Here is a 26249-nt window from a genome sequence, read left to right as displayed (position 1 = left end):
AATGCAAAAGCATGTTTAAACTGTTCCTGGTGAACCAATGTTTTTATGATTTGGAGAGTTTATAATAATAATTAAATATTATTAGGTATAATTATGAGTCTTTAAAAGATTATTTTGGGAGGATGTTTTGTCCTCATCTTACCTTAAATAGGAAAACATGTTATTGGAAATATATAACAACATTTGGGACGGAAAATTAACTTTCCCTCAGCATAGATTAATTTTAGCGTTATAGATCTATTAAAATCTGGTAAGGACCAAGAAAACGAAAATTAATACAGTTCAATATTGTTGATTCTATGCTTAATGAAATAATATAATGTATACCAAAATTAAACACAGATTATAATGGCTAATTGATAAACTCAATATTATGACAACAAAACAATTTGGATTTAGGCGTAAGCGAGGATGTGCGGATTTTCTAACGAGCTTTGTTTCTTAACTTTACAATGTGTTATCTCATAATAAAATAACAGTTGTAGCATCTCACTGTATTGCTAATGCTTATGGTAATGCACATCTATCTACTTTATACTACAAAATGTACACTCTTGGAATCCGTGCTAAATTTATTCTGCACTGTAATACAGTAGTTGGTTATCAGATAGAGTATGAATGTTATCATATTCCGAGCGCAGTATAACAAAAAGTTCAAATAGGGGACTACCGATTGGTTAATGCATACTGCAATGAGCAAGATTTTAAGGCATAACAAAGAAGAACTTATAAAAACAGATTTAACCAGTAGATACAGAAGAACTCCAAAGCCTAATAGTATAGGACAATACAAGGGGAATTAAATTAGATTATCAAGCTTGTGGGACATAATCAATATTGTCAGGTTACGTATAGACCACGCTAATGTTAATTTAAATCTATTTAGAATAAATCTAAACTTCGCGCTTTTATGTAAAAGGTGCACCTTCAGACAGACTGAAACTTTGTTCCAAACTGATCATTTTATATACCGTACTCAAATATCCGAATTGTGAATACATTAGGCAACAATGATTTAAGAAAATCAGTAGACTTATTAAGAATAATAATGCTAGTTCATTAAATAAATTTTCAGTTCTAGAGGATTTTGATATTTATAATAGAATGAATAAATTGATTATACTAAGTAAGAGAAAATTATAATAAATTATAAAGTTATCCATAGATTGCGTAAATCAAGGTCTCCTGATTATAGATATTTTCTCCTTGGCCCAATCAAATTTCGGGATAGGGTTCAAAAGCCTGAATGACCTAAGCTTGAAGATGAACCTAGAACCTATAAATCCAGGAAAATCATTTGATCAATAGTCTTCATTTCTTTTATTAGTCACACGGGGTGACTAACACAGTGAAGCAACCACAAGATTCTGAGGAATTCAATAAAGGAGAAAGGAAACGCAAAAACAAACGTGTGCATAAAAGTGTTTAGTGTTCAATGACGCTTTTTCGTTCTCATACCTAGCCTGTATCATTATAATATTGTTACTATAAAAAGATAAACAAACTAACTATACATTCTTCCTTAGCATTCATTTATTTATATTGAATAGCAATTCGCAGAGATAGTCCTAATTTAAAAAATACAAAAAATGTAATGGCAAAAATCGTTTAAATAATCATGCAGTAGTAAAAGCTAGTAAAATAGTAATAGCAATTTATAAAAGCAAATAATAAAAGAACACCCATAAGAGTAACAGCAACTATACGATCCAAAACAAGAAAAAACTTAGTACACTCAGTTTGTATTAGTAAATAGTCGGTAATTCTAGCTCCACGCGCAACTTCTTTAGGTATTCTTGTTCTTTAAGTATTTTGTCATTGGATATTTAGATATTTGTGAGTTTAGGATTCCCGTCGCCTAGTTTCCCTAAATTGAATTTCTTAAGAACATTTACAGCTGCTCTCTGGTTTTCAAAATCAATTTAATAAGATTATATGTTTCTTTACATAGCCGTGATAAGAGCTGTGTATTTTACTCTATGCTATGCTTTGTACTGTAAAGCTTTTGTATATTGTGTGTACTTCAGAGCAGAGCAGCACCAAGATTTGGGAAGGGAACTGGATTGGACGGACGTGTAGCCATTTGTTGTTTGGTTGTGGTATTTTTATAAGCGTTGGGTATTAGTGTTATGCCCAGCTCAAAATGTTTTTCTATTATACGAAACTTTACATTGTTTAAGTTAAAGTGAATAACGAGTTATTTTAGGTGATATCGTGGTAGTTTCCGTCAAAAACTAGTCAGAAGTTTCTATAATTCATGATGAAGCTAGTAGACCAAGTGGTTCGTAGTTTTAAAGTTGCTAAGGTGTTTCGTGAAAACACAGATAAAATAAACAGTATTGACTTTTCCCAAAGTGGAGACACTCTCATTTCTTGTAGTGAAGATGATCAAATTGTGATTTATGACTGTGAAAAAGGGACCTTGATGAAGACGGTTAACAGTAAGAAGTATGGTGTAGATTTAATCCATTTTACACATGCTAAAAATACAGCTATCCATAGTTCCACCAAAGTTGATGACACAATTAGGTACTTATCTCTACATGATAACAAGTACATTCGGTATTTTCCTGGACATACTAAGAAAGTAGTGTCATTATGCATTTCTCCAGTTGAAGACTCTTTTCTCTCAGGATCATTGGATAAGACTTTGAGATTGTGGGATCTAAGATCTCCCAACTGTCAAGGATTAATGCATGTGTCAGGTCGGCCAATAGCAGCTTATGATCCTGAAGGACTAATTTTTGCTGCTGGTGTAAACTCTGAAGCAATAAAACTGTATGATTTACGATCATTTGACAAAGGCCCATTTGTTACATTCAAAGTTTCACAAGAGAGAGAGTGTGACTGGACTGGGTTAAAATTCAGTAGGGATGGAAAAACTATTTTAATTTCTACAAATGGCTCTATCATTCGTCTTATTGATGCATTTCATGGGACTCCTCTCCAGTCATTTACAGGGCATTTGAACAATAAAGGAATACCAATTGAAGCGTCATTTAGCCCTGATTCTCAATTTATATTTAGTGGTTCAACAGATGGTCGTGTCCATGTATGGAATGCTGATACTGGGTACAAAGTTTGTGTGTTGAATGCTGATCATCCAGCCCCTGTACAATGCGTTCAGTTCAACCCAAAGTACATGATGTTAGCCTCAGCGTGCACTAATATGGCGTTTTGGTTACCTTCTAATGTTGAAGATTCTGCTTAAATCTTTTAGTCTCCAGTGTATACATTTACAGGGGTAAGCAGTGATAAGTTACTCTTTGTTTTAACCATAATAAACCTTAAATTAAGCTCAATAATGGTAAGAAATAAGTCAATCTTGGTAAAGTTAGACCTACTCATCTGTATTAGGCTAGAACAAAACCATGCTAACCACTCAATCTTGTTTATACAACATGAATTCAAGTAAGCCTATTTAAGGTATGATATGTCTTTGTATAATAGAAATGAACTCACTAATGTAAATCACTTACTGTAATGGTACTGGTGGAGCACATTTACTTAGTTAGAGAGAGCTTTGGAGATATACATGGCCCTAATCTTATTTTGGGCTGCATTATAATAAGTGGCCACGAAAACAGTCCAATCATCTATATTCATGAGTATCGAATCATTTTGACCCTGTAAAGTAATTATAAGTAGTACGCTGCTCAAATAGTTGTATTTTTTCTGTAATATAAAATGCTTATATTTCTTTAACATATAAAAATATAACTTCACTACAATACAATCTTAAGTCTATAACATAATTCAGTTCGAATTTATTGTTCTAAATTAGGCTAATTCAAAGTTAAATCATGTGTGTGGTATTTGAGTAATGGCTGCAAGTAAACTGAGACTAAATTTACATGTGTACTCTGTGTCTATATAAAAACTCTACCAATCATGAATATTTGAGTGTTGTCCTCTTATTATACTGCAATCTTATACGTTTTGTGTAGTATGGGAGCACCTTTCTGTGTACATAGAGTATATAAAAATTTAAGTAACTTACTAGATGCATTGTAATAATTTGACATCAATTATAAACTGGTTATTTAAAATTTTCACTACATATACAATAAACTTATTGGGGTACTTTGGGATTATACCGACCACACTAGTATGAAGAACACAAAAATAGAAATTTATAGAAACAAACATGATAGAACGAAAAAAAACAACTCTTCAATTACAAACTTACAAGCATTTTCCAGGTATTGTGATCGTTATTGTTGTCGCTGTTATCTTATCTTTCTCGAGAATCCTGATTACGGCAGACCGCGCGCGGCATCACGTGATTTGCACGGTACATAATTGCCTTTCCATTACAATTCAATTTATATTTCTGATTAGCCCCTCTAGAATTTGATATTTTACTGATAGGTACTATCTCGAGGGATGTTTTTCTTTCGTCGACATCAGCGCGGGGCAGCACCGAAGGTGCTGCCAAAGCCCGCGCTGATGGCCGGAGGCACTCGCATTTTGGGTGGCGGAATGTGATCAAGAATAAAAACAAGTTTTTAGTGTTTTTTTAATAAAGAGTTTAGTTTGGTAAATGTTTGTTTTTGTTGAATTTTTGTGTTTGGAGAAATGTAGAGGTAAAACACGGAAGTACAACAAAGCGATGCACCAGCTGAACGGGCGGCGAGACTCTGCAATCACGTTATCTACTAGACGCTCGACTTTGACCTCTGTCTGAGGATGGGGAGGGGTTTGCGATAAGACAATTCCTGTTTTATATTGACGAAATATTGTTCTACGCTAATCTAGTAATCAGTAGAAACGAAATGTGAAATAACGATTCATGTCTGGGTGTGGTCGGTATAATCCCAAAGTACCCTTATTGGATACTACTTAGCCCCCATCTACTATGATTTATCGTATGTACATATAAATATAAAGAGTTAAAGTCTACATTTATGAGCGCTCATGTGATTTGAGCTTAAATTTAGATGCTATCTTAATGGATGTTATGTTTATTCACCAGAAGTGCAGGGTGGTGAGGTGCCCTGTGGCCAGGGGCATTGCCGATTGGTACTCTCCTGATTCAGATCACGTGTCAGATTGTTCAACTTCTCTGTTGGGAAAGTAATGACAGGAAATGCCCCTTACCATCATTGTGGGCTTTGGTGGCATCTTAAGCTACCCCACATTTCTGGTGAAAAAAGAAAACATCCTTCATATATTACCCAAATTGTAGCTCACATCACGTGACCACTTGTAAAGGTTATCCTTACGGTAAATCTTAAGATCAGCGACTACCGCTCCAATCGCCGTAATTTTTTGCATACTAACACAGGTTAACGTAATTTAACTGAAAAAAATAGTCCCGATTATCGCTAACATATAAAAACCAGTTTTTCGGCAGTACAATGTTGGCAATACAAAACACATAAATAACAAGATTTTCGACTATCTAAACTAAAAACAATGGCCGACCATTGTCGTTTTGATGAGTTGACAGTAGTCGCGTGACAAACAGGAAAGTTTCCGGTTGGCCGGGCGGATTACGTGTCCTATAGGACGGCTTCGATTGATCGCCAGACGTAAACAAACAAACCCACATGGACAAGGAATAATTAGTGAAGTTATTGACATGGCGTGCGATGGTTCTTGTCACACGCTAAAAAGACCCTAGCTTGCCTATTCAAAACTCAGATCACGCGATGCTTGCCCGCTGTGCAGCGCTTTGCTCTTTTAGAAAAAAATTAACTCAAGCTTGCAAAGTCCAAGCCCAGATCACGCCATGACTGCTTACACACACAAAACTCAGACAGAACTAACGCAGGTTTCATTACAGGTAAAAGATAAGCGGCGCACATTTATCACTGATAAGATAAGACGAGTTTATACTAGAAGTAGTACCTGGACTACTGCCCTACGAACTAATAAGACCAAAAAAACGAATAAACGCACTGTCAGTCAGGTTTTTTTTAAATTTTATTTTTTTCAAATTTTTTTTGGGGAGGAGTAAACGGCTACGGTGACAATCGGGAATATTTTTTTCTGTGAAATTACGTCGATCGGAGCGGTAGTCGCTGATCTTAAGATTTACCCTTACTTATATCATGTAATGACATTCCGTAGCGTAATATATCCATTCCTAGACTCAGCTTGCATGAAATTGCCTCGGCTGTTACTGGTTACAGAGTAACCTTATACCAGAAAGTCGTTACGAGAACATTAAATCATTCAGGACAGCTGTTACTGAAGTAACAGTGTTGCTCCTAACACATTATCCCAGTAATAGGTTACCACTGAATAACCTGTTTACTGACACTAACACTTCCCATCTGTTATGGCTATAAGTACAATGGTGATGTACATGTTTTAGTAGTGTGTCACAAGGTGTCAAAACACATTTATCCTTGGCTGCAGTATAATAAGAGGCCACCACCACAATAGAATCATGTATATCCTTAAAAACAGTAAAAAGTAACTAAATGTTTAACTGTTTTGTTTGTTACATTTTATAGATGCTCATTACATAGATATTTTTTATTCATCATAAAATTATAACATTTTAAGATATAAAAACAGCCAATCTATACATACTGTAATTTGAAATACCTATTATATATTATTTGGTTTAAGTAAGTTATATCGAAGATGCATTGTTCATGAATATCAATTATTCAATAATCATGAATATTTGAGTGTTGTCCGCTTATTATACTGCAGTCTTTTTTGTTTTATGTAGTATGGGAGCACCTTTCATCTCTTGGTAAACACCAAATTAGTTTAGATTTGTATATGTTAGGCTGTTGACCTTCCTAAATATATTGTTCTTGACTACTCAGTGGGATTGATGCTGTTACTGTAGGAAAGATTCTGAATTAGCCTAATTGATCTCTACGCTTTAAGCAATTGGATTTCATAATATTGGTAATAGACCTATTGCTTAGTTTACATTGAGAATTTCCTGTTTACTCTTGGTCTTGCCAAATGATGTTTAGTTGCCATAAGTGGGCTATAATGTTTTACCATTCTTAAAGGGTTTGGTTTTCTGTGTTATAGAGTATTAAATGATAGACATGGGCTGTAAAGTAGACATTTATATTTTTTATCATTCATAGAGGGTTTGTTTTAGTTTCTGCTAAACAATAGACTATGGGGTTTAAACCTAGTTAATATAAAAAGGAAAGTAAAATCTCTATCCCTTCTAATATGTTACTGACACGTGTTTTGGCATATAAGCCATTTTTATGCATAATAAATTTTTAACAAGGATTTTAGCTTCTTTTTTATATTAATTATACAGATATTCCTATATTGTGAAATGAATAATATAAGGAGGTTTTAGTGAGCTATCATCTCATCATTTATATTTTTTTCTATTGTAATAAAAGCTGTCAGACACGTTTATTCTTCAAATTAGTAAAGATTAACTAAATGTTACATTTTTTTTGTAACATTTTATAAATATATATAGTCTTGATAGTTTTTAATTCATCATTGAATTATGACTTTTTAGATACAAAAATCGTTGAACTAGGCTATACTTTGAAATACTTATAACTTTAGTTTTCCGTGGCTTTGCACGCAATTTTGTAAGCTTTAGCACATGTGTGAGCACTTCTGGTTCGCGTGAATTATATTTCCAACGCCAATGTTGGACTTGTTGTCACAATCAATAAAATCTGTCAAAAAGTTATTTTTATGGCCATTGTAATTTACTCTGATCTTAATATTTTTTGTTTTATTGTTAATTTTGCTTTCTTTCCCTTTATTATACACATACACACGCACGTGCACACACATCTGAGAAACCTATTTCTGTCAAAATATAACTAAGATGAGTTTAATAACATTCTTTAATTTTACAATAGGTTAGATAGTAACTTTGTCTTTTATATCTGCAATACTGTACTTACTCAGTACTATATACTTCATAACATTCTCAAAAATTTACAGTTAACTATATTTTTAGTAAAACTTTTAATTTTCTTATCTGAATATTTTTGTATTTTATGCTCAACACCGGTTGCAAAAGAAGATGAAATAGAAGTGTTGTTACTATCAAGCTTACTATATGCTTTTCTTTTATACTATAAATGTAAACAAATTGAAAATAATTTAACTTATGGCTGTGCTGTCATAAATCACTGTTTACACAGAACAGTTGATTACATTGTTTTCTCTAGAAAAGGTTTTCTTCTTCTTTCAAAAAAATAAATTAAATTATAGTTAACTTCTTATTTCAAAAATAAAATAAAATTTAAAATTGTAACTTTCTTATAAAACCCAAATAAAATAAAGTTTATAATTTAACTCAAAATAAAATGTAATTTTCTCTATCGTACACAAGGATAAACAACCTTTCACTTGTGTCAACCTGTTACTTTTGGTACAGACTCAAAAGTTGAAACCATAATATTTCACCCAAAAATATTTATTAAAAACTGTATATCTTGATTTATAAAAATTATTCTGACTGTTGTATACCATATGGTTATTACAAGTAATTTCTAAATGTTAAAAAAATGCATTAGAATTTGGTAACTGAACATCAGACAACAGATGCGCTCTATTTGTAATTCTAGGCCACTTGTTATCAATCTAATACAGATTGTCATAGCAATCAAATGCCATTTTTTCCACCAATGTTTTTGATGGTTTTTTTTATATACGAAGGATGACAGTACAATTCTAGAGATCTGCTTGCAAGCTCTGTTCCTATATTGAATTGTGTGCTATATTTTACACCTGAAAAGTGTTAACAGCGATTGTAGCATTACTAATATAGATTTCAAAAAGTCTGTAATTTTGTCAACTAATAGAAATGAAAATTAACTGCAGGCCATTATTGTCCTTGCTGAGCGATAGATGTTCATTGTGCACTCACCGCAGTGCTTCTTTTCTTGTCCAACCTGAAGAGAGATTGAGGCACCTTGAGCTTGATTTTTAGATTTTATCTTGTGGGACGTCCTTGTGCTGCCAGCAATGCGAGCTTCAGTGCCATTCCACTCTTATGACAGAAAAAAAGAAACATCCCTCAGTACTTTTCTCTTTGGGTACCACAGCGACGATTCTTTGTTGCTGGTTAACCTTGCTAAAAATGCCAGGGTGATGATCTATTGTTGTTGATGTCTAACTGTGCGGAAAGTGCCAGGGGACATTCCATTGCCCATACATAGTACATGTTTTTTATGAAGATATTTTATTTCTTGACTATCCCACAGTAAAAACGTGTGATTTGCATAGCATTTTGTACTCATTACAATAGAAAAAAACATGAGTTACAATAACAGCTGGCGATGATCAGGTGGTGCTTAAACAACTCGCGTATAGCAATGTGTTCAGTCACATTGTTGAGTTTACCTCATTTTAGAGGTTAGGATCTGTTAAGTTGATATTTTTGTTAGTTGTAGTAGTTCTTGTTTGTTTGTTTTTGTTAATAATAGCCTATATGTTCATGCATGAATTGTGATCATTTAACTGTAAGTGAATTTGACAGAGAATTACTGAGTAATTTGTGGGGTAATGATAGTGATAGTAAAGCCCCAATTATCAAACGATTTGAAGATTATTGAAAATGGTTCCAGTAACCTCAAATCGAGAAGCTACACAAAGAACAAATAATTTGGACAAGCGGCAATGCCAATATTATATTGCCAGCACTCAAATTATTTATTGCGGGGGCTTCCAATGGGGAACAACACCTCAACCGCTGAGTTGATGCGCTCGCAAAAAACATGAATAAAAATCCTTCCTAATACCATCTGAGTCATAACTGTACAGTCAGTAGGTAAGTCACCAACCCTTCATGCCTCCCACACTGCCGTAACTACCCCGGCATGTTTTATCTTGGGATGTCAGTGCCTCACTCGCCAACTCTGCTGGCAGGTGCAAAACCTATTCCCCCATTACCACTCCATACTTGTCTTCAGTGGTCAGTTCTGTATCGTTTGATTTTTTCAATAAAAAATAAGTTTATATTCAGTGGAATGTAAATGTTCTGTAAACATTATAAAATACTACAGTAATGTTATAATTTGAGTACCTCCATATATTTTCCAGTAGTTCTTCCTATTAACAAAACGTTGTAATTTCAAGAAATTTGGATATTCATAACATTTTCATAACTATTATTTCCGATAAATAGGTTTTACTGTAAATAACTCTAGCTTTTCGTTGTGTGATATATTTCATGATGGTAATAATGAAGACCCTACTTACAACTAGAACAGGACACTCAACCAAGGTTTGTGAGTTATAATTACCCGATCGTAAAAATAAAATTATAATCTTTTGAAGCCTTATAATATTGCTAATAATTGTTTGATACTTCCTATATGACTTACAACGTAGTTCTCAGGTGAATTTCTTTTTCGCTCAATTTTTGCCCCTGGTGGCATTTAAAGTTCAAACCATGTTAGTGGTCCAATCCCGATGGTTCTCATATCAATAAATGACATTAACATTATGGTAAGGATGAATTTATACTCCGATCTCCTTTTAAGCCTTATTCTGTCCGCCCTCATGGGCCACTGGCCTGTGCGAGGATCTTATCAAACAGAATAAGGGGGAGAGTCGATACAGTACAAGGTCGATGGTACTGATAAAAAGTGCAATGGTCACTGACAGGATTTGAACCTGCGTTATCTCTAACTCAGACCCAAAGTCCAACGACTTAGACCGCTCGGCCATCGCCACTCCCCCACTTACTTACACACTCTACTTACTTACTTATACTTTTATGCACACTCTATAATATCTATTGTCGACTGCACTGATTTAACTGTGTCCCATGTGCCAGTGATAACATTTGAACTCTGTACCTTCATATCGCTCCAAAATGTCAGTGGTTGCTTCCTACATTTAAATTTCACGTTCCACACTTTCTAAGGACTGCCTGATGACACATACATATATATCGAAAGAAATTAAAGTTAACCCAATGATGGCTCAGAATTATCAACAAGTCTTGTGTACTAAAGATATTAACCTATATAGCCTTAGTGAAACAAAGGAGTCGATAGACTACTGGCATCTTGCACAGAGATGATGGGTACCAGTACGCACTTGCTTTATTGAAGTCTGAATACAATTTCAGGATTGAGTCAATGATCTAAGTTTACAGGTTTTTCAAAACATCGGATCGTTTGTCTCATCTCACTTAATCACAAATTTTGTTATTGATTTTAAACTATCCATGTGAAGACTTAGAGTTTTAAATTTAGAACTGCACCCAAAACTGAATAATATTGCTCAAATGTATACACACAGATTAAATTTGTAACAATGGTAACAGCATTGAATCACAATAGGTACTTGCTATGCCAGGAATCGTAAAGAGTAACAGCTCTGCGGTGTAGTGGTAACATACTCGCTAGGCAAGTGAGAGATCCGGGTTCCAGCCTTGGCGGAGCAAGTACTTTTTGTGATTCAATCTTTATTGAAATTGTATATATATATATATATATATATATATATATATATATATATATATATATATTTGAAACAATTTTTATTTACCATAAAAGTGTTTACTTTATTGTAAATAAATCATTGCATCTCAGAACATTTCTTTCATAGTGCCAGCAGTATCCTGGGCTCCTGTTCTCATAGGAATATGGACACGAGGAGTTCTGGTGCGAACGTGAAGCCTCCTATACTGATTTTGAGTCTTGTTTGTTTAACTTAGTTTTATTATAATTAATTGAATTAGTTATTTTGATATACTTAACAATGTAGCTGCTAGGAGCACTGAAAGTTTCAGAAACTCTTGTTTCATCAGTTATTAAAGAGGCATAAAATACATTTTTAAACAAAAAATGTAACTCAGAGTGCAATATTTTTTCAATAGAATCTTAGAAAGTTGTTGCAGTTTCAAAAATACTTAATTTTTTACAAAAAACATTACAGTTAAAGTAATTATTTATGATGACTTAATGATAACCAGGTTTTCAAAGTGACCTCCATTTTCATGAATACATGCGCTCTCCTGTGCAAGTCATATATATGGCTTGTGCTAATATGTTATGGTGAATGTTATGCAAAATGTCCATCACTTTGTTGCGTGTATCTTTCTCTGAAGCATACACATTGATGTACAAGATATTTCAAAAAGAATGTTTTGGGAATGAAACGTGTTGCAGTAAAATTTGTTCCAAATTGTTGAGTTTAGAACAAAATCAGTGTTGAATGGAAGTTTCCCAGGAGTCACTAAATGAAGTCAATGACAATGCAGAGTTATTGAAACGTATTATAACATGTGACAACATTTACGGACATAAAGTAAAAAAAATGCTCGAATCATCCCAGTGGAGGCAAAACTGAAAAAGACTCGAGAAGTGCAGTCAAATGTGAAGATTATATCACTGTGTTCTTCGATTTTAATAGCATAGTGCATCATGAATTCTTGCCACAAGGTCAAACAGTCAATAAGGACTACTACCTACAAGTTCAACACTGTTTTTGTGAAGCAATCTAAAAACAAATGCCTGATTTGTGGGAAAACAATTCATGCTTTTTGGACCATGACAATGCAGCTGCTCACACTTCATTACTAGTTCGTGAATTTTTGGCCAAAAGTAACAATACCCTAGCCTCCATATTCTCCACACATAGCTCCATGTGACTTTTCTATTCCCAAAACTAAAGAGAACCTTAAATGGTCATTGTTTTACAAGCATAGATGACATTAGAAGTGCATCGCTGAAAGAGCTAAAGGCTATCCCTAAGATTGAATTTAAAGGATTGGAAGAAGCACTGGCACAATTGCATAATGTCTATTGGTGACTATTTTGAAGGTTACACATTAATATAGACGAAGAAATAAATATTTTGTACAAAAATAAAAATTCCCTTTACTTTCTGAATATATCTCGTAAATTTCATCCTTAAAGTGTCTCACTAGAAAGGAATCTAATGGAGTTAGTTTCGAGGACCTTACTAGTCCAGCTACAATTCTTATTTAGACCAATAATGCCATGTTTAATCATCAGACCAGCTATTGTTGGTCTACAGAAGCCCCACTGTAAGAGAGCTTGATCAAGTTAGATTTTCTGTAAACTGCTAGTGCACCACATTGGGTAATAGTGTCTTGGATGTCAATTTTTACCATGGGAGCCTACAATAGCCCTCTACTTCAGTTATTAAAGGAAGTTTTATTACCCAGTATTGCTTGTCGCTGAATGTGAGAATGCCACTTATTTTCTTTCTAACAAGACAAGAGTCCGGCACAAAGCTCATACAGCCACTGGCTTTCTGAATATCAATTCTCAAATAGAGTAATTTTCCAAACATTGGAGGAAAGTGATGGGCATTAACATTCACCATAACACGTTAGCACGAACCATAAGTGACTTACACAGGAGGGAGATCACTTTAAAAACCTGGTCAGAGTGAGCCGGTTCTAAGACTTGAGCCCAGTTCTCCCTGGCTCATGTTGTGTATTTATATAGTATTGTAAGTGTTGTTCATTGTGGCTGCAGAAGGCACTGACTGTGCTGTTTGAGAGCGCTCTGCACATCATCTTCAGAGTGGCAAGGAACTTCTAAATTCTCGCATGTTAGTGGAAGTCCGTAATACAGTTTTGCATTTTTTAAACGATATTTGTTATTTCTTTTTTTTAATTTTACCACTAACATGCTGGCTTAAGTTGCTGTTTCGCACTGACGAGGTACAGGAGAGGAACTCTTACCTCCTGCTCTTCCTCATCATGGGTGGTCGCAGACATGTTTCCAGGATTTTCCTGATCTGCTGGAAAACTGGCCTCCATGATGAGCTGAATACCTAGTCAAAATCTGTGATATCCTGCTATTTGTTATTTATTTGTTTAATTAATTTATTTGTTATTGTTGCCAGTTATTATAGTTTATATTTTGTTATTTAGTTTTTAAGCTTTAGTTTAAGTGCTATTTAGTCTCATTTCTTGGTTTTCATTAGGAGCCCGCCCTTAGCCGAAGGATACCGGATGGAATTGGCGGTTCTTGTTTTAAATTATGGCTGTTCCTAGTTTTTTTTTTATCCAGGTGCACCTGAGACATACGACAGAAAGTTTGGGGTTAGTTGTAGTAATGTGTTTTTTCTTTCTTAAATTCGTCTGGCCAATATTGTTTTTTTTTTTTTTTTTTTTTTTAATGAATGATAGTAAATGAATCAGAGCACGCTATCCTCAGTGTTTTTTTTCCCTTCTAGGTTTAATTCAGATCCGCCATCCCGTTCACCACCATGGGGGCTAGCTTCCTAATTGTCTATTTTGGGTGTGCGAACGGAGATGTGCGGTTTCAAGAGATCAATAATTATCACTCTAATTATTAGTAATTTAAATTGTTTGAATATATCTATAATATGTTTCCTTGTGAGGTCTATATTTGGTCTGAGTTACTTGCATATAATGGTCATTGTAGCATTTCTTTTGGAAATTCCATAAAACTTATGGATTAGGCTAGATAATTAAATTAGCCTCAGACCGCAAGAAATTATAGTTTTTTCAGTTGTTGTTTAGACTTTTTCTTGATAAATCTATTTTTTTTTTTTATTGTTTCAGTGTCACAAGTGTCATCTGCCAGTTTTCACATTCAACGAGCACAAACGTACTGCTCCAAACTCGTCTCCAATGAGAAAGACCACCCGACTTTAAATTATTTTAATATTGTGTATAATTTAATTTTCTCTATATTTAGGAGGAATAGAATTAAGTTATTTAAGATTGAGTGTTGCTTATCGAGTCAATATGTGTGTCTATATTTTTTACGTCATATTAATGTTGAATGAAGCATTTTACCGTATGGTGTGAACAAATCCTTTATTGTGTAGTGAATTTGTTTACATAACACAAGAATCATTTCATAGTAAGTTAAATACCAGTTCTCAATATTGTTGAAAAATAAAATAAAAGCTATTTTTTGAGCCTGTTTTAAGTTCAGGTTTCTAGATTGTGCGTAATTTGTTAGTGTTTTCATGCAGTTGACAGATGGTTTAATGAAAAATAAAATCGTATTTTATAAAATGTTACATGGTATTCTAAACCTGTATGTGTTGGATTAACCTTAAAAATGCTGAATGTGAAAATATTTTACAGCCTACTGAATAAAAGCTATGATACATCCGTGTTGGAATTTTAAACACAAATAGATTTTGTATTACTAAGCTGCTTCACATAAGCACAACTTTTTACATTACTTTGGTGTTGATAATGGATTGTTCTAAGATCACTTCATCGCCATCAGACCGTATTAACAGATCTAGATTCTATCATTCCGCTGTGTCTACTTGGGGACTTGCCTATACCTTTTGCACACTACCATCCTTAACACTGTCTGTCTCATTGTAGCATCCTTCTGGCATCCTATCCTTTCCCTCAACAACACTGATATATCATTGAAGGTGGAGCTCTTCTTATTAGAAAACAAATTACTACTGTAAAAAAAACACAATTATCAAAATTGTCTAATTTTAAATGTAAAATTGGACAATTATATTTTGTTTTATAGCAATACTAATGATATAGTTTACCTATCTAATGACTTACCATGCATGTCTCTGAATCAATCTCAGGCACATATTTGTATACGAGTCTGCAACAACAAAATGATATCTAATACTGTGGTAAACCTCCAAACATTTCCTCTATCACAAATATATCAAGTACTTCTTGTATTTGAATATTTTCCAACTGGATAAAAGAGGACTTTGGGGTATGGCTCAATATTGCTGGTGTAATGCCTGGTACAAATTGTATACTCTAAACTCCTTCTGATTGGAGTACCACCTCTCTGAATTTCTTTTACTCTGCACAGTTCAAAGTTGCATTACAGATTCAGGGTTATTTACAGCCACAACATTGTAGTCTCGAATTACTTCATTGGTGTCCATTACACCTAAACTTTATCAAAATTTTAATTATGCGCTAACATTTAAAAAATCTTGATTCGTCATTTAACAGAAGTCCAATTTTTAAGACTAATGTCATCTGAAATTGAGTTGAAAAAAATATATAATTTTGATAGACTCAAAGGACACTAAATTATATTAGTTTGAACAAAGAGATAGCTTTTTTACATTTATATAAGAATTGATCATTTTACATTTTAATAAATGGCTAATATTTTTGTCAAAATAGTTAGTTTTGGACTAATCGTCATCTAATTGTTTTTAACCCTAGAAATTAGACAGTTGTGTTTAAGTGGCATTACTGTGTATACAACACATTTACATAATTTCATGTTACAAGCTTAAGAATGTGTAAATATTATCCAATTGTAATAAAATTCTTATGATGCAAAGATTAAGAATAAAACTTCTAATAATGTCAGATTTTATTTTATTTTTAGATGTTTCTATTATTCTTTTATTAGCTGCTGATAGCTACAACAGCTGCCACGAATTTGATTTGATTTATTGCACAATGTTTATTTTCTTATGTTGATAAAAGAATTATTATTTTGAGATTGATTACAGTCAATCATTACTTCAGTAATAGTTCATAAAAATATTTACATTATATAAACAATTAAAAAATTATCCATGACCATGATAAATGTAAACATTGTATACATTTGTATTAAATAATAAATTTACATGAAATATTTATAAAAATACTAATTAACTCAAATAAAATACATTAATACAGTTTTTAATATACTTGTATTTAATTTGTTCTTACTCATAAAGTTTCGTATAAATCAGAATTCAGGGATGAAAATGTTTTGATATCATTTTAAATAAAAATATATCCAACTATATTTTTAACCATGTAAATTATATATTTCTGAAGTTAGCAAAACATTTAAAATTCTATGCATATATTAGATTTTTCGTTGTATTTTACAAATTAAGTATAAACTGAATTTCAGGGTAAAGGATTTTTTACGGTTTTGGGTATTGAGACATTAAGAAACAATTATAGGCTACAGTAAGTCTAAAAATGAATCTTGAAATAATTCTCCATTTATTTTATGAATAAAATGATGTATAATATGTTACATTTGAAGCATTGTTTGTGATTGAAATAAATCATTTAAAACTATATAAAATATTAACCTAAAACACTGTGACACTACAGTTTGTTTGCTTGCCACTTCTGGGTTAATTATGATTAAGATTTTAAGAAATAAGTATGTGACTAAAAATAGTTTCCCATAGTAAGATGAATGTGTCATTTAGAAATTGTCCAGTGCTCAACAGTTCTTGTTTATTTTCTTCTAAAGTTTAAATATTGGTCATCTTTGAAAGGATTCTTGATATGAATACGTAACTTATAAACCTAGTAGCAGATGAAAGATACCTGTTCAATAGTTCATAAGAGTTGTGTCTAATGTGAAGGCTGCTATAGTAGCAATTTTTTAAGGTAACATTTTAATAGTAAGCATTGTGTACAGCTTTTATTTTTTTTAGTACACCGTTGTTTATAATATTTTATACTGTTAAGGAAGTGCTTAGGTATAGTATGATTAATTTTGTACTTATTAAACTAAATAAATATAACAGGAAGCTTAGAGGACATTATTTACTTTGTAGGGGTGGTTTTTCAGCCGTTTTTCAATGTACATATATTTGAATTAAATAAAAAATTAAATGCTTTGGGCAGTTCTGTAGATAACAGATTTCGTGTGTAAATATTTTGAAATGTAATAGTCTTGCGACTTCTAATTTTGTACCTGTTGAACTTATTGTAAATATTGTTATCTTCTATCATTTTGTAGTAAAAAGAGTTGTTTTAATATTAACTTACTTGCCCACCAGAATTATGTTTTATTATTGTAAGTTCCTGTCTATTTCATTTGAGTAGAATATATATTTTAAAATATATTAGGTTATGTATTCTTGGATATTTCTAAAACACAGTCTGAAAAATGACTAGACTTCAATACCGTAAGTTTTAAAATTAAATGTGAATTTTATTGTTCAAATATGGAGCTGCATTAAAGTATATCGTAGTTTGAGAATTTGATTGGTTAATTTAAAAAAAATTACTACATTTTGGAGTCTATCTAGTAGAGGTCTATGTATCCATTTTGGCACAATAGTCCTAGGTTCTGAGTCTGTCAGTTCTGGAATTATCTGTGTAATAAAATCATCGTATTTTTATGGGAAATCTATGAAGATAAATTTATTACCTTTAAAGTAGTACATTACGAGCATTGTTCATATTGCAAAGGCTATTTTGCATTCTAGGAAGTATGCGTTCTTAGATCTCGGTAAATATTTATTCCTACATTAACAATTGATTATGTATTTATTACATAGAGATGTTTGTCACAAATAACATTGGTGAGACCATGTAACTTGAAATTATACCATTAGAGATTAGAGATTGCTTAGTAACAAGAAATTGGTATATTGGTGAAACTATTCCTTTTCAAACCATGTTACCATGCATTTCTGTATATTGCAAGCCAAACATTTGTAGTGCTTTTGGTAAACGATTTCTTTAAGAAATACCAAAAAGTTAAGACTAACTGTTGTCATATAATTCCGTTATTCTTCATAATTTACACAATTGTGCAACACAATGAAAGTGAGGAAACATTTATGATAATTATATGAGAGCTCTCCACAAAATTACCTCAATTTGTCACTAAAAAGTCATATACTTTAGTCACCAACTTATCTTTAGGTTTTAAGATCACAGAGAGATGTTGCAATTTACATAATGAAGCCTTTCAGTTTCATACAAAATTATCTTATGAAGAGAATTTATTAGCTTTGATGTCCTTGGATATTTTAAATGACAGATGGATTGATGAGATGCACATTGATTGTTATAGAAACAGGTTATCTAATATTATCTAATTTCTTACAATATGCCAAGCCTGGGATGTACCCAGACTTCTAGGTCATTGGGATATAACATTATTTACAAAAATAAACACATCAAGAAGGATAAAGTAATTATACTTTAATTAAAAAACAGGGGAAGGTTTCATAACACATCTTCTGGGATCTCCTGTTACCAAATACAAGATAAAATGAAATAGAGGTTACTTTTTAGATAGCTCTCGTAAAGGAGATTACATTCCAGTAAAAAAAATACATCTTATTATTTCACAATCTCTAATCTCTTAAAGATTTTACAAGACAAATGTTTATGCTTACCATTTTTCAATTCCTGTGAAAAACACAAATTGTTTGAAAATGTCTTGGCATTTCATATTTGTATGTTGATACAAGTATTTAATTGAACATTGATAGTTCAATTTTACTGAGTTATTGATATTGATTTTTCTGTTTAGTGTTAAACATTTATGACAACCTCTGTTGAGTGAAGAGTAATATTCTAGAAAATTAAATTGAAACCTCAGAGGATATCTTATTCCATGGTAAAACTGCAGTGTTGGAGCTATAGTTGTATTTTTATGGAAAAGATCATTTGTTACTTACCAGGTAATCTGAGCCTTTAGTATTTCTATTAAAGTGACAAGGAAGTCTGAACAATAAACAAGAGAAAAGGTGAAGAAATATCCGGAATTAACAACTAACACGTATCAATTCTTGAGTGGGACGTTAGTCTGGGATTTGGATCCCTCTACTTTTGAGGCAAAATTAATTAACTGTTTTAGTCAATCAGGATACAGTATAACATTTTAGGATGTCATATGATATACTAACAGTAATATGAATAAGAGTTTACTTACAACTTAATTATAAGTTATTATTAACTATGTTTTCACACACAAAATTAATATGAATGAACAAATGAATATTCTAGTAAAATTGTGGAATATGTCAGATTTTATTTCTTACGTTTTAATTATAACTTTGGAAATAAGAACATATTGTTTGTGTTAACATGCATGTTACATATTGTTTGTGATAACATGCATGTCACATATTGTTTGTGTTAACATGCATGTCACATGTTTAAGGCAGTTGACAATGGATCTAAACTGATAAAAATAGAGAAGTACTATTATTTCATTTTACTTTATTGAGTGGAACAACCTTGACACTATTATTTAATGAAAACTCTTCGCCAAACAATGAATTTAAAACATTTATTCATTGTATAATTAACAACAATGAGTTTCTTGCTGAAAAATGTTGGGTTTCATTTTATACTTCCAAACTGCAAAATAAATATTCAAACATATTGATAAAACATTCTAAGTATCTAAGCTAACCTTTTTAACCAAGTATTTGAACAATAATGGTTTATTGTCACTTTAAAGTAATTAGTATACCATCTTGAATATGAAAAACTGCAGAGCTAAATTATAAATATTTTAGTTCAGAGATGTCAACTGTTTTAAACTAATTATGTCAGTTGGTGTTGTATGTTTCAATTAATTGTTATCTGATGAGAAAATCACCAAACACACCTGTAACACTACCTAATCATTGTTGGAAGGTCGTACACTAAAACATTTATTTATATTAGATGCTGTAACATTGGTGTTTAATTATAATATGTGTTAAATGGAGTTGTATTGTATTTTTTGCGTTCACTTACATTGCACTAAATGTTGCTTTTGAAGAGATTAGTACAGTGATGTTGTGTTAAATGGGGTATAATTAATGTTAATAATTGTTGCTGTCATATCATCATATCAGTGTTTATTTTGTTCTTTAGCCACTGCCTAATCTAAAATATACTAGTCTGTCCAGTTGAAAAATTTGTAAATTTAGTACCAATTGTAATTATTGTTTCTTCTTTTTTATATGCTATTTTATATTTAATTTTTAAGAGTAGCTGTTTTTGTTAAAAAAAAAAACATTTCTACCAAAGTTGTATCGTATTTACTATTTAAAAAGATTTGATGTTAATAAACTAGCAAAAGGGACAAGCTTTTACTGACTAATTAAAATTTGACAAATGTTAAAAAAGTGATATTGATACAAAAAAACTTTCTGATTAAAACGAAACAAGACACAAGAGTCTGACTAGAATCATTCCATATGAACTTAAAAAGCACTAAAATTATAATACTTACCATTTATAACCTTTATAATACCCTCTAAAACATAATTATAAAACTATCAGCAGGAAATTAAGTATGTATAAAATTTGTAATACGACTGTACAGTACTTTGATATTTAAAACTGTAACAGTAAATATTATTAATTCGTCAAAGTGCCAACTTGAAGCCTTTGAAAACGAAAGTTTAAACGTTACTTTTATTTTAATACTAATTACTCTCTCTCTACTGAATCTTATGACAAGAACTAAACAGTCAGTACTACATTATATGAAAAAATTAACTAATTGTAGATACTTTTATGACAACCTTGCTTTAATTTCATTATCTCAAATAGAAATGTTCTCATCATTTTGATATCAAATGTCAGAAGTAAACTAAGTAACAATATTGTATCTGTAAAGAACTAGCAAAGACAAATTCTATAAAAAAATTATCTTATGTAGTAGTATTAATCGTCAAGTTGTCAGAATACGATAAAAAACCAACCAGTTCTTGAAATGTCATTTTTCAATTTTGTGATCATGTAATTTCAAATTGTTTGGTCATGTAGACTATCACAATGTGTTTCAAAACAAGTGTCTCATCAGCAGGTGTTTATAAAGATATAGGTCATGAAAAGTTAAAAAATAAAAATTGATATATTTCAACACAATTCTTGCACTAATTGAATTATACTGGATAAGATTGCACCAGCTGGAAATCTCTTACTAGGTTTAGGTCTATGGTTGTCCTTGTACAATCACTGGTATTTACTGCATATGGTTTTTATCGTCTGTTTTGATGACCCACTTTTTAAAATACCTGATAATCACATATATGTAGTAGGAATGACACTTGTCTTGAATCATGTAACGGTGATGGTTTTAGTATTTAGTGAATAATTTTTGAACTATTTTCAATATTATTACCATTTTCAAGGCTATTATAACCATAAATTTATCACTAATTTTAAGTATCATTACAGTTTTTATACTTAACATTTATTTACGTTATTGTTCAATATAATCACTTTCTAGTGTAGTAAAATAGAATTTCTGTAACAAATATGTATGCAAAATAAACAACAAACAAAATAAATAAAAAGTCAGTTAAAAGCTAAACTGTTTTTAATCTAAAATAAATACTGAGTTTTATCCTCCTAAATTAATAAATTATAACTGAAAACATACACACGATTATGCAAAACTGTATATTGATTATAATTAATTGTTCATTCAGTCATGAATAAATACAGCAACTGTGAGTGACAGTTATATGTTATATTCTATAGTCATTAAGTGTGATTAATTTTTATTCAAGATATGAATTTTCCTATATTTTCACCTTAATCATATCTTGAGTAGCAATATATAGTTTTAGGTTTACAGCTTTTGACCTATGAAATCTTGTAATTTTTAGATATCTTGTATAAAAATGTTCTTATGATTTCATTTAGTGTTAATCGTTAGCTTTTTTATAGTAGATTATATTTTTAAAGTAGATTCATTCCGTTTTCAGTATTCCTTTCTTGTGATAGAAAGTGTGACGTGACGTTGACTAGATTAAGATGTGATAATAGCGTGTTTTTGTATTACATCTTTATATTGCGCATTAAATTATTTGTTTTTATGTAAATTTTACACTACTGTGTTCATATAGTAGGAATGACGTCAGCTTGTTCCAGTTTGAGATTTTCATTTTCTGTAGTATTTAAGACGATTAAATGTATGAATAAATTATCTGATATTGGGATATTTTACTAAATTTATTTCTCAACCACTTTATTATAAAATATTTGCCAACTAATCATAATGATTCATAAAGAATTTCATGAAAGCGAGGGCAGTAGTGATGACTTGGTATCTTACTGTTGTGACCTGAAGGGTTAAAAAAAATCATAAATCAATTATGATGTTTTGCATTATCTTTTGTATTTTACTCAAAGCTCATACAAATGTATATTGATTCTGGACATAACCGGACAGTTTTATATCAATTAGCTACAATTGAAGTAGTTTGATAGTTTCAATAAGAAAGTAACGTTTTTAGGAAATGCTGACAGAAGTAAAACACATTGCTGTAGTGAACACTTTGTTAAGGGGCTCTACACCAGACTATATCATAACAGTGTATAGTCATGTATCAACCCTTATACATGACTCAACCCTTGACTGTATCTACCCTTTTAGTGCCAGTGATTTTTTTTTGTAGTGTAACGCTATTATTATGATGTCAAAAATGCCTATAAATAATTACTTATATTGATTGTTGGCATTAAGTGTTATTCAGATACTGTACAGATGTGAACTGGGAGATTGTTAATACATTTAAGTATGTCCAGTCATTGGCATAGCCGGACAAAATTTTGGGAGGCAGGAGATTGAAATATTTCTGAAAAGCCATCCCCTAGAAAAAGTTAGACATTTTTGTGCACAGAATAACATAACACGTTTGACTGTTCCTTTAGTCTCAAAATGTACGTTAATTATTTAAGTTCCAACCAGTTCAGAAACGAACAAGAAAAAAAAACATTCATTACTTTTGAAAGTTGTACAACAAAATGTATTAGACAATGAAAGATTATGTAGTGCTTTGCCTAAATTTTACTTGTGTAAATGTTTAAATGGACAAAAATAACATTAACATTGGACATATTTTTTTCTTACTGAGTGAAAAATTTTGATACTGTTTAAATTTAAAGGAAGATCAAGGCTCTCGGATCTTTTTATTGTGTAAAATCAGTATCTCTAGTCCAGAACTATTCATCATTTTACTTTAGGCTAGGACCAGATGATTTCAAACTTGAGTCTCTGAGGTGCCAAGGTTCCCATGCCAAGTAAAGAATAAGTGAGAATTTTTGTTTAGTAAATATTTTTTGTAGATTAATATTTGATCCAAAATAAGTTTAATAATTTCCTACGAGTTGCACATGCAATATTGTATATAGTAGGTAACATTACTAAAAATCAAAATGCCAACCTATAGCACAAAAATAATTCTGCAAACTTTGTGACAGCAAAATTTTGCATATTAGCTTTTTTTATTAAATTTTACAAAAGTAATATTTTTTGTATGGAGCATTGGGACTTTCTTTTTTTGTAATTAGAATCAGTTTATCTAGTTACGTCCCACATATTTTCCTTTCTAAGGTGGCCGTGAAAAGTAGCTATTTTATTGAGTCCTACTGCAGCTGTCAGAAAATAAGATGTTGATTATTTATTTTCCAAATGCTTGAAGCAGTTGTACAGTTGGTAGCAGCTGGACATTATCTTATCAACAGTTTGTAAATATCCTGTGGCTCATGTCAACTACAATAGGTAATCAAGAGTGTGTTGATAAACAGTCTTGGTGTACCGTACCCTAGATAAAACCTAGTTATACTGAGCTGAGATAAGAAATGCTGGTTAAGGTTATCATAAGAACTGCATGAGTCAGAGAAATAGCTTGAACTACTTTAGTATTGCCAATTACAGCCATGCAGCTGAGACAGAACTAATTGCAAACATGATAGGAGCCTGATAAGCGATATTAACTTCCAAGTTTTGTTGGACTAGGAATAGAAACATTATCTGCTTATAAAATAGGATTTTTGTTGTAAGGTTAATTAAGTGAAAGATGCTCATCAGTCCTCCATAAGCCTGACAATTTGTCAATAACTTATGCCAGATTGAAATTGATGTCTATTTATATTTGTGTAGAATTATATATTTGTAGGAGTAAAAATAATAGTTGAATCTTTGAATTTATATTATAACCACACTGTGATGAAGGATCAGAGTATTATAATTAAACGTACAAGCTCCAAGTCCTCCTCACCCCTGAACCAATTGGATGCTCATCCCAATTTTAGTATAGTAAACAATGCAAATTTATTACACCTAAATTGATTTTTATGCATATATTTCAATTCTTAAAACCAACAATTCCTGAAAAGTACTACTGAATTTAATACTAATTCTTAGTAGGAACTATCCTTTGTCAGATGATTTTTTTTATAAAATGATTTTGTCCTTCCCTTTAATACGTTGTTGGTAACAAAGGACTCAAATTTCAAGGCTCAGTCTGTTCTCTTAAATAATTAGTAACTACTAAAATCATGGAAAGTATTCATCCAAATTTTATGACATAAATCTTATAGAAATCATGTAGCTCACCAACTTCATGACTCACCAAGGCATTGATATGCCTTTTAAAAAAAGAGATACTTATGATGCGCCTATTATATGCCACAGAATTACGTGCAGTCTTCCCTGTAACTGCTAATTACTTATATGCATTACTAATAATGAATGGGTTTCTTTTTATTCTAGGGGGCAGCCTATTGACATGCACTTAAGCCCCAAGGGCCTTTTGTGCACAACAGAAGTGTACCTTGAAGCCAACCAGTTTTATAGTTTCAGCAATTCTACAAACTGCTGAAAACAACTGATGAGATCCTCCTGGGAAAATTCAATACTCTTGTCCAGACTACCAATGATGGTGTAGCGCTCCTTTGCTATTACAGGAGTCAAAGAGCAGGTGTTCAGCAGTATCCTCCTGCCCTTCACGCATTCTAGAGCGGATCCTCTAGGAGAATGCTGACAGTGTTAATACGCTTTCTCAGATGACCATGTCCTGTAATCAGAGCAGTAACACGAGAAAACACTGATCTATTCAAGGAGAGAAGTTCAGAAGCCACCCCCGGAGGGAAGGCAACTGTAGGACCATATTGCTCATTCTCAGATCCGGATGCAGCCTCCACCTTCTCTCATGTGCAGTATGAACCAACTTCGAGACAGCCCTACAGGATTCACATCTAGAAATACCACAGAATGGTTGAGGTCTCGTCATGTTAGATGCCTAGTCTAAGTTGGAGCATCAGCTCTTTCATTCCCTGAGAACATGATCAAGAACCCAATAGTCACGTTGCTGATTCAGCCTAGGAAAGAAACGACAATAACAAGCCAAGTTTGGAGTAAAACACAAGAGTTCTAAACCTTTAATGCTGCCTGGCTGCCTACGAATATGCTTGTCTTATCCCTATACTACAGATGAAGATTCTCACGAGCACATTCTATTATGGCTGTTATTTATTCTTTAAAAACTTGGGATAAGACTACCAGCACCCTACATGGTCCTGCTCCCACAATCCAGCACCTGTGCCACTTTTTTTTAGAGTCATCCATAAACCATTTTAAACCATAAACCAAAAGTTTTCCTTTCCTCTGACCAATCTTCTCTAGAAGGTATAGCAATACTAAAGGATTTTCCAGAGGAAAATCTTTGTGCCATCTGATCAGATCATGTGCAGAGTATTCCTGTGATGCCCCCTGGGTTGCAGCCCGAGACCGACCAAAGTTCCACTTGCTGAGGACAGTAGGCACTCCTCTTGGCCATAGCCGAATGACAATGTCCAGGGGGGCAAGGTTGAG

The 26249-nt window shown here is 32.2% G+C and overlaps 1 protein-coding gene across 1 annotated transcript; it reads left to right on the top strand.

The window, feature by feature from the left end:
- Positions 1-2027: 2027 nt before the first annotated feature.
- On the top strand, positions 2028-22590 carry LOC124364896 (WD repeat-containing protein 82). The gene is made up of 2 exons (XM_046820702.1): positions 2028-3244; positions 14486-22590. The coding sequence occupies exon 1, from the start codon at positions 2258-2260 to the stop codon at positions 3209-3211; it is 954 nt and encodes a 317-aa protein (XP_046676658.1). The 5' UTR covers positions 2028-2257; the 3' UTR covers positions 3212-3244; positions 14486-22590.
- Positions 22591-26249: the final 3659 nt, after the last annotated feature.

Source organism: Homalodisca vitripennis, chromosome 6, assembly GCF_021130785.1.
Source record: "Homalodisca vitripennis isolate AUS2020 chromosome 6, UT_GWSS_2.1, whole genome shotgun sequence".
Classification (NCBI taxonomy): Eukaryota; Metazoa; Arthropoda; class Insecta; order Hemiptera; family Cicadellidae; genus Homalodisca; species Homalodisca vitripennis.
This window is presented reverse-complemented; position numbering and strand designations above follow the sequence as displayed.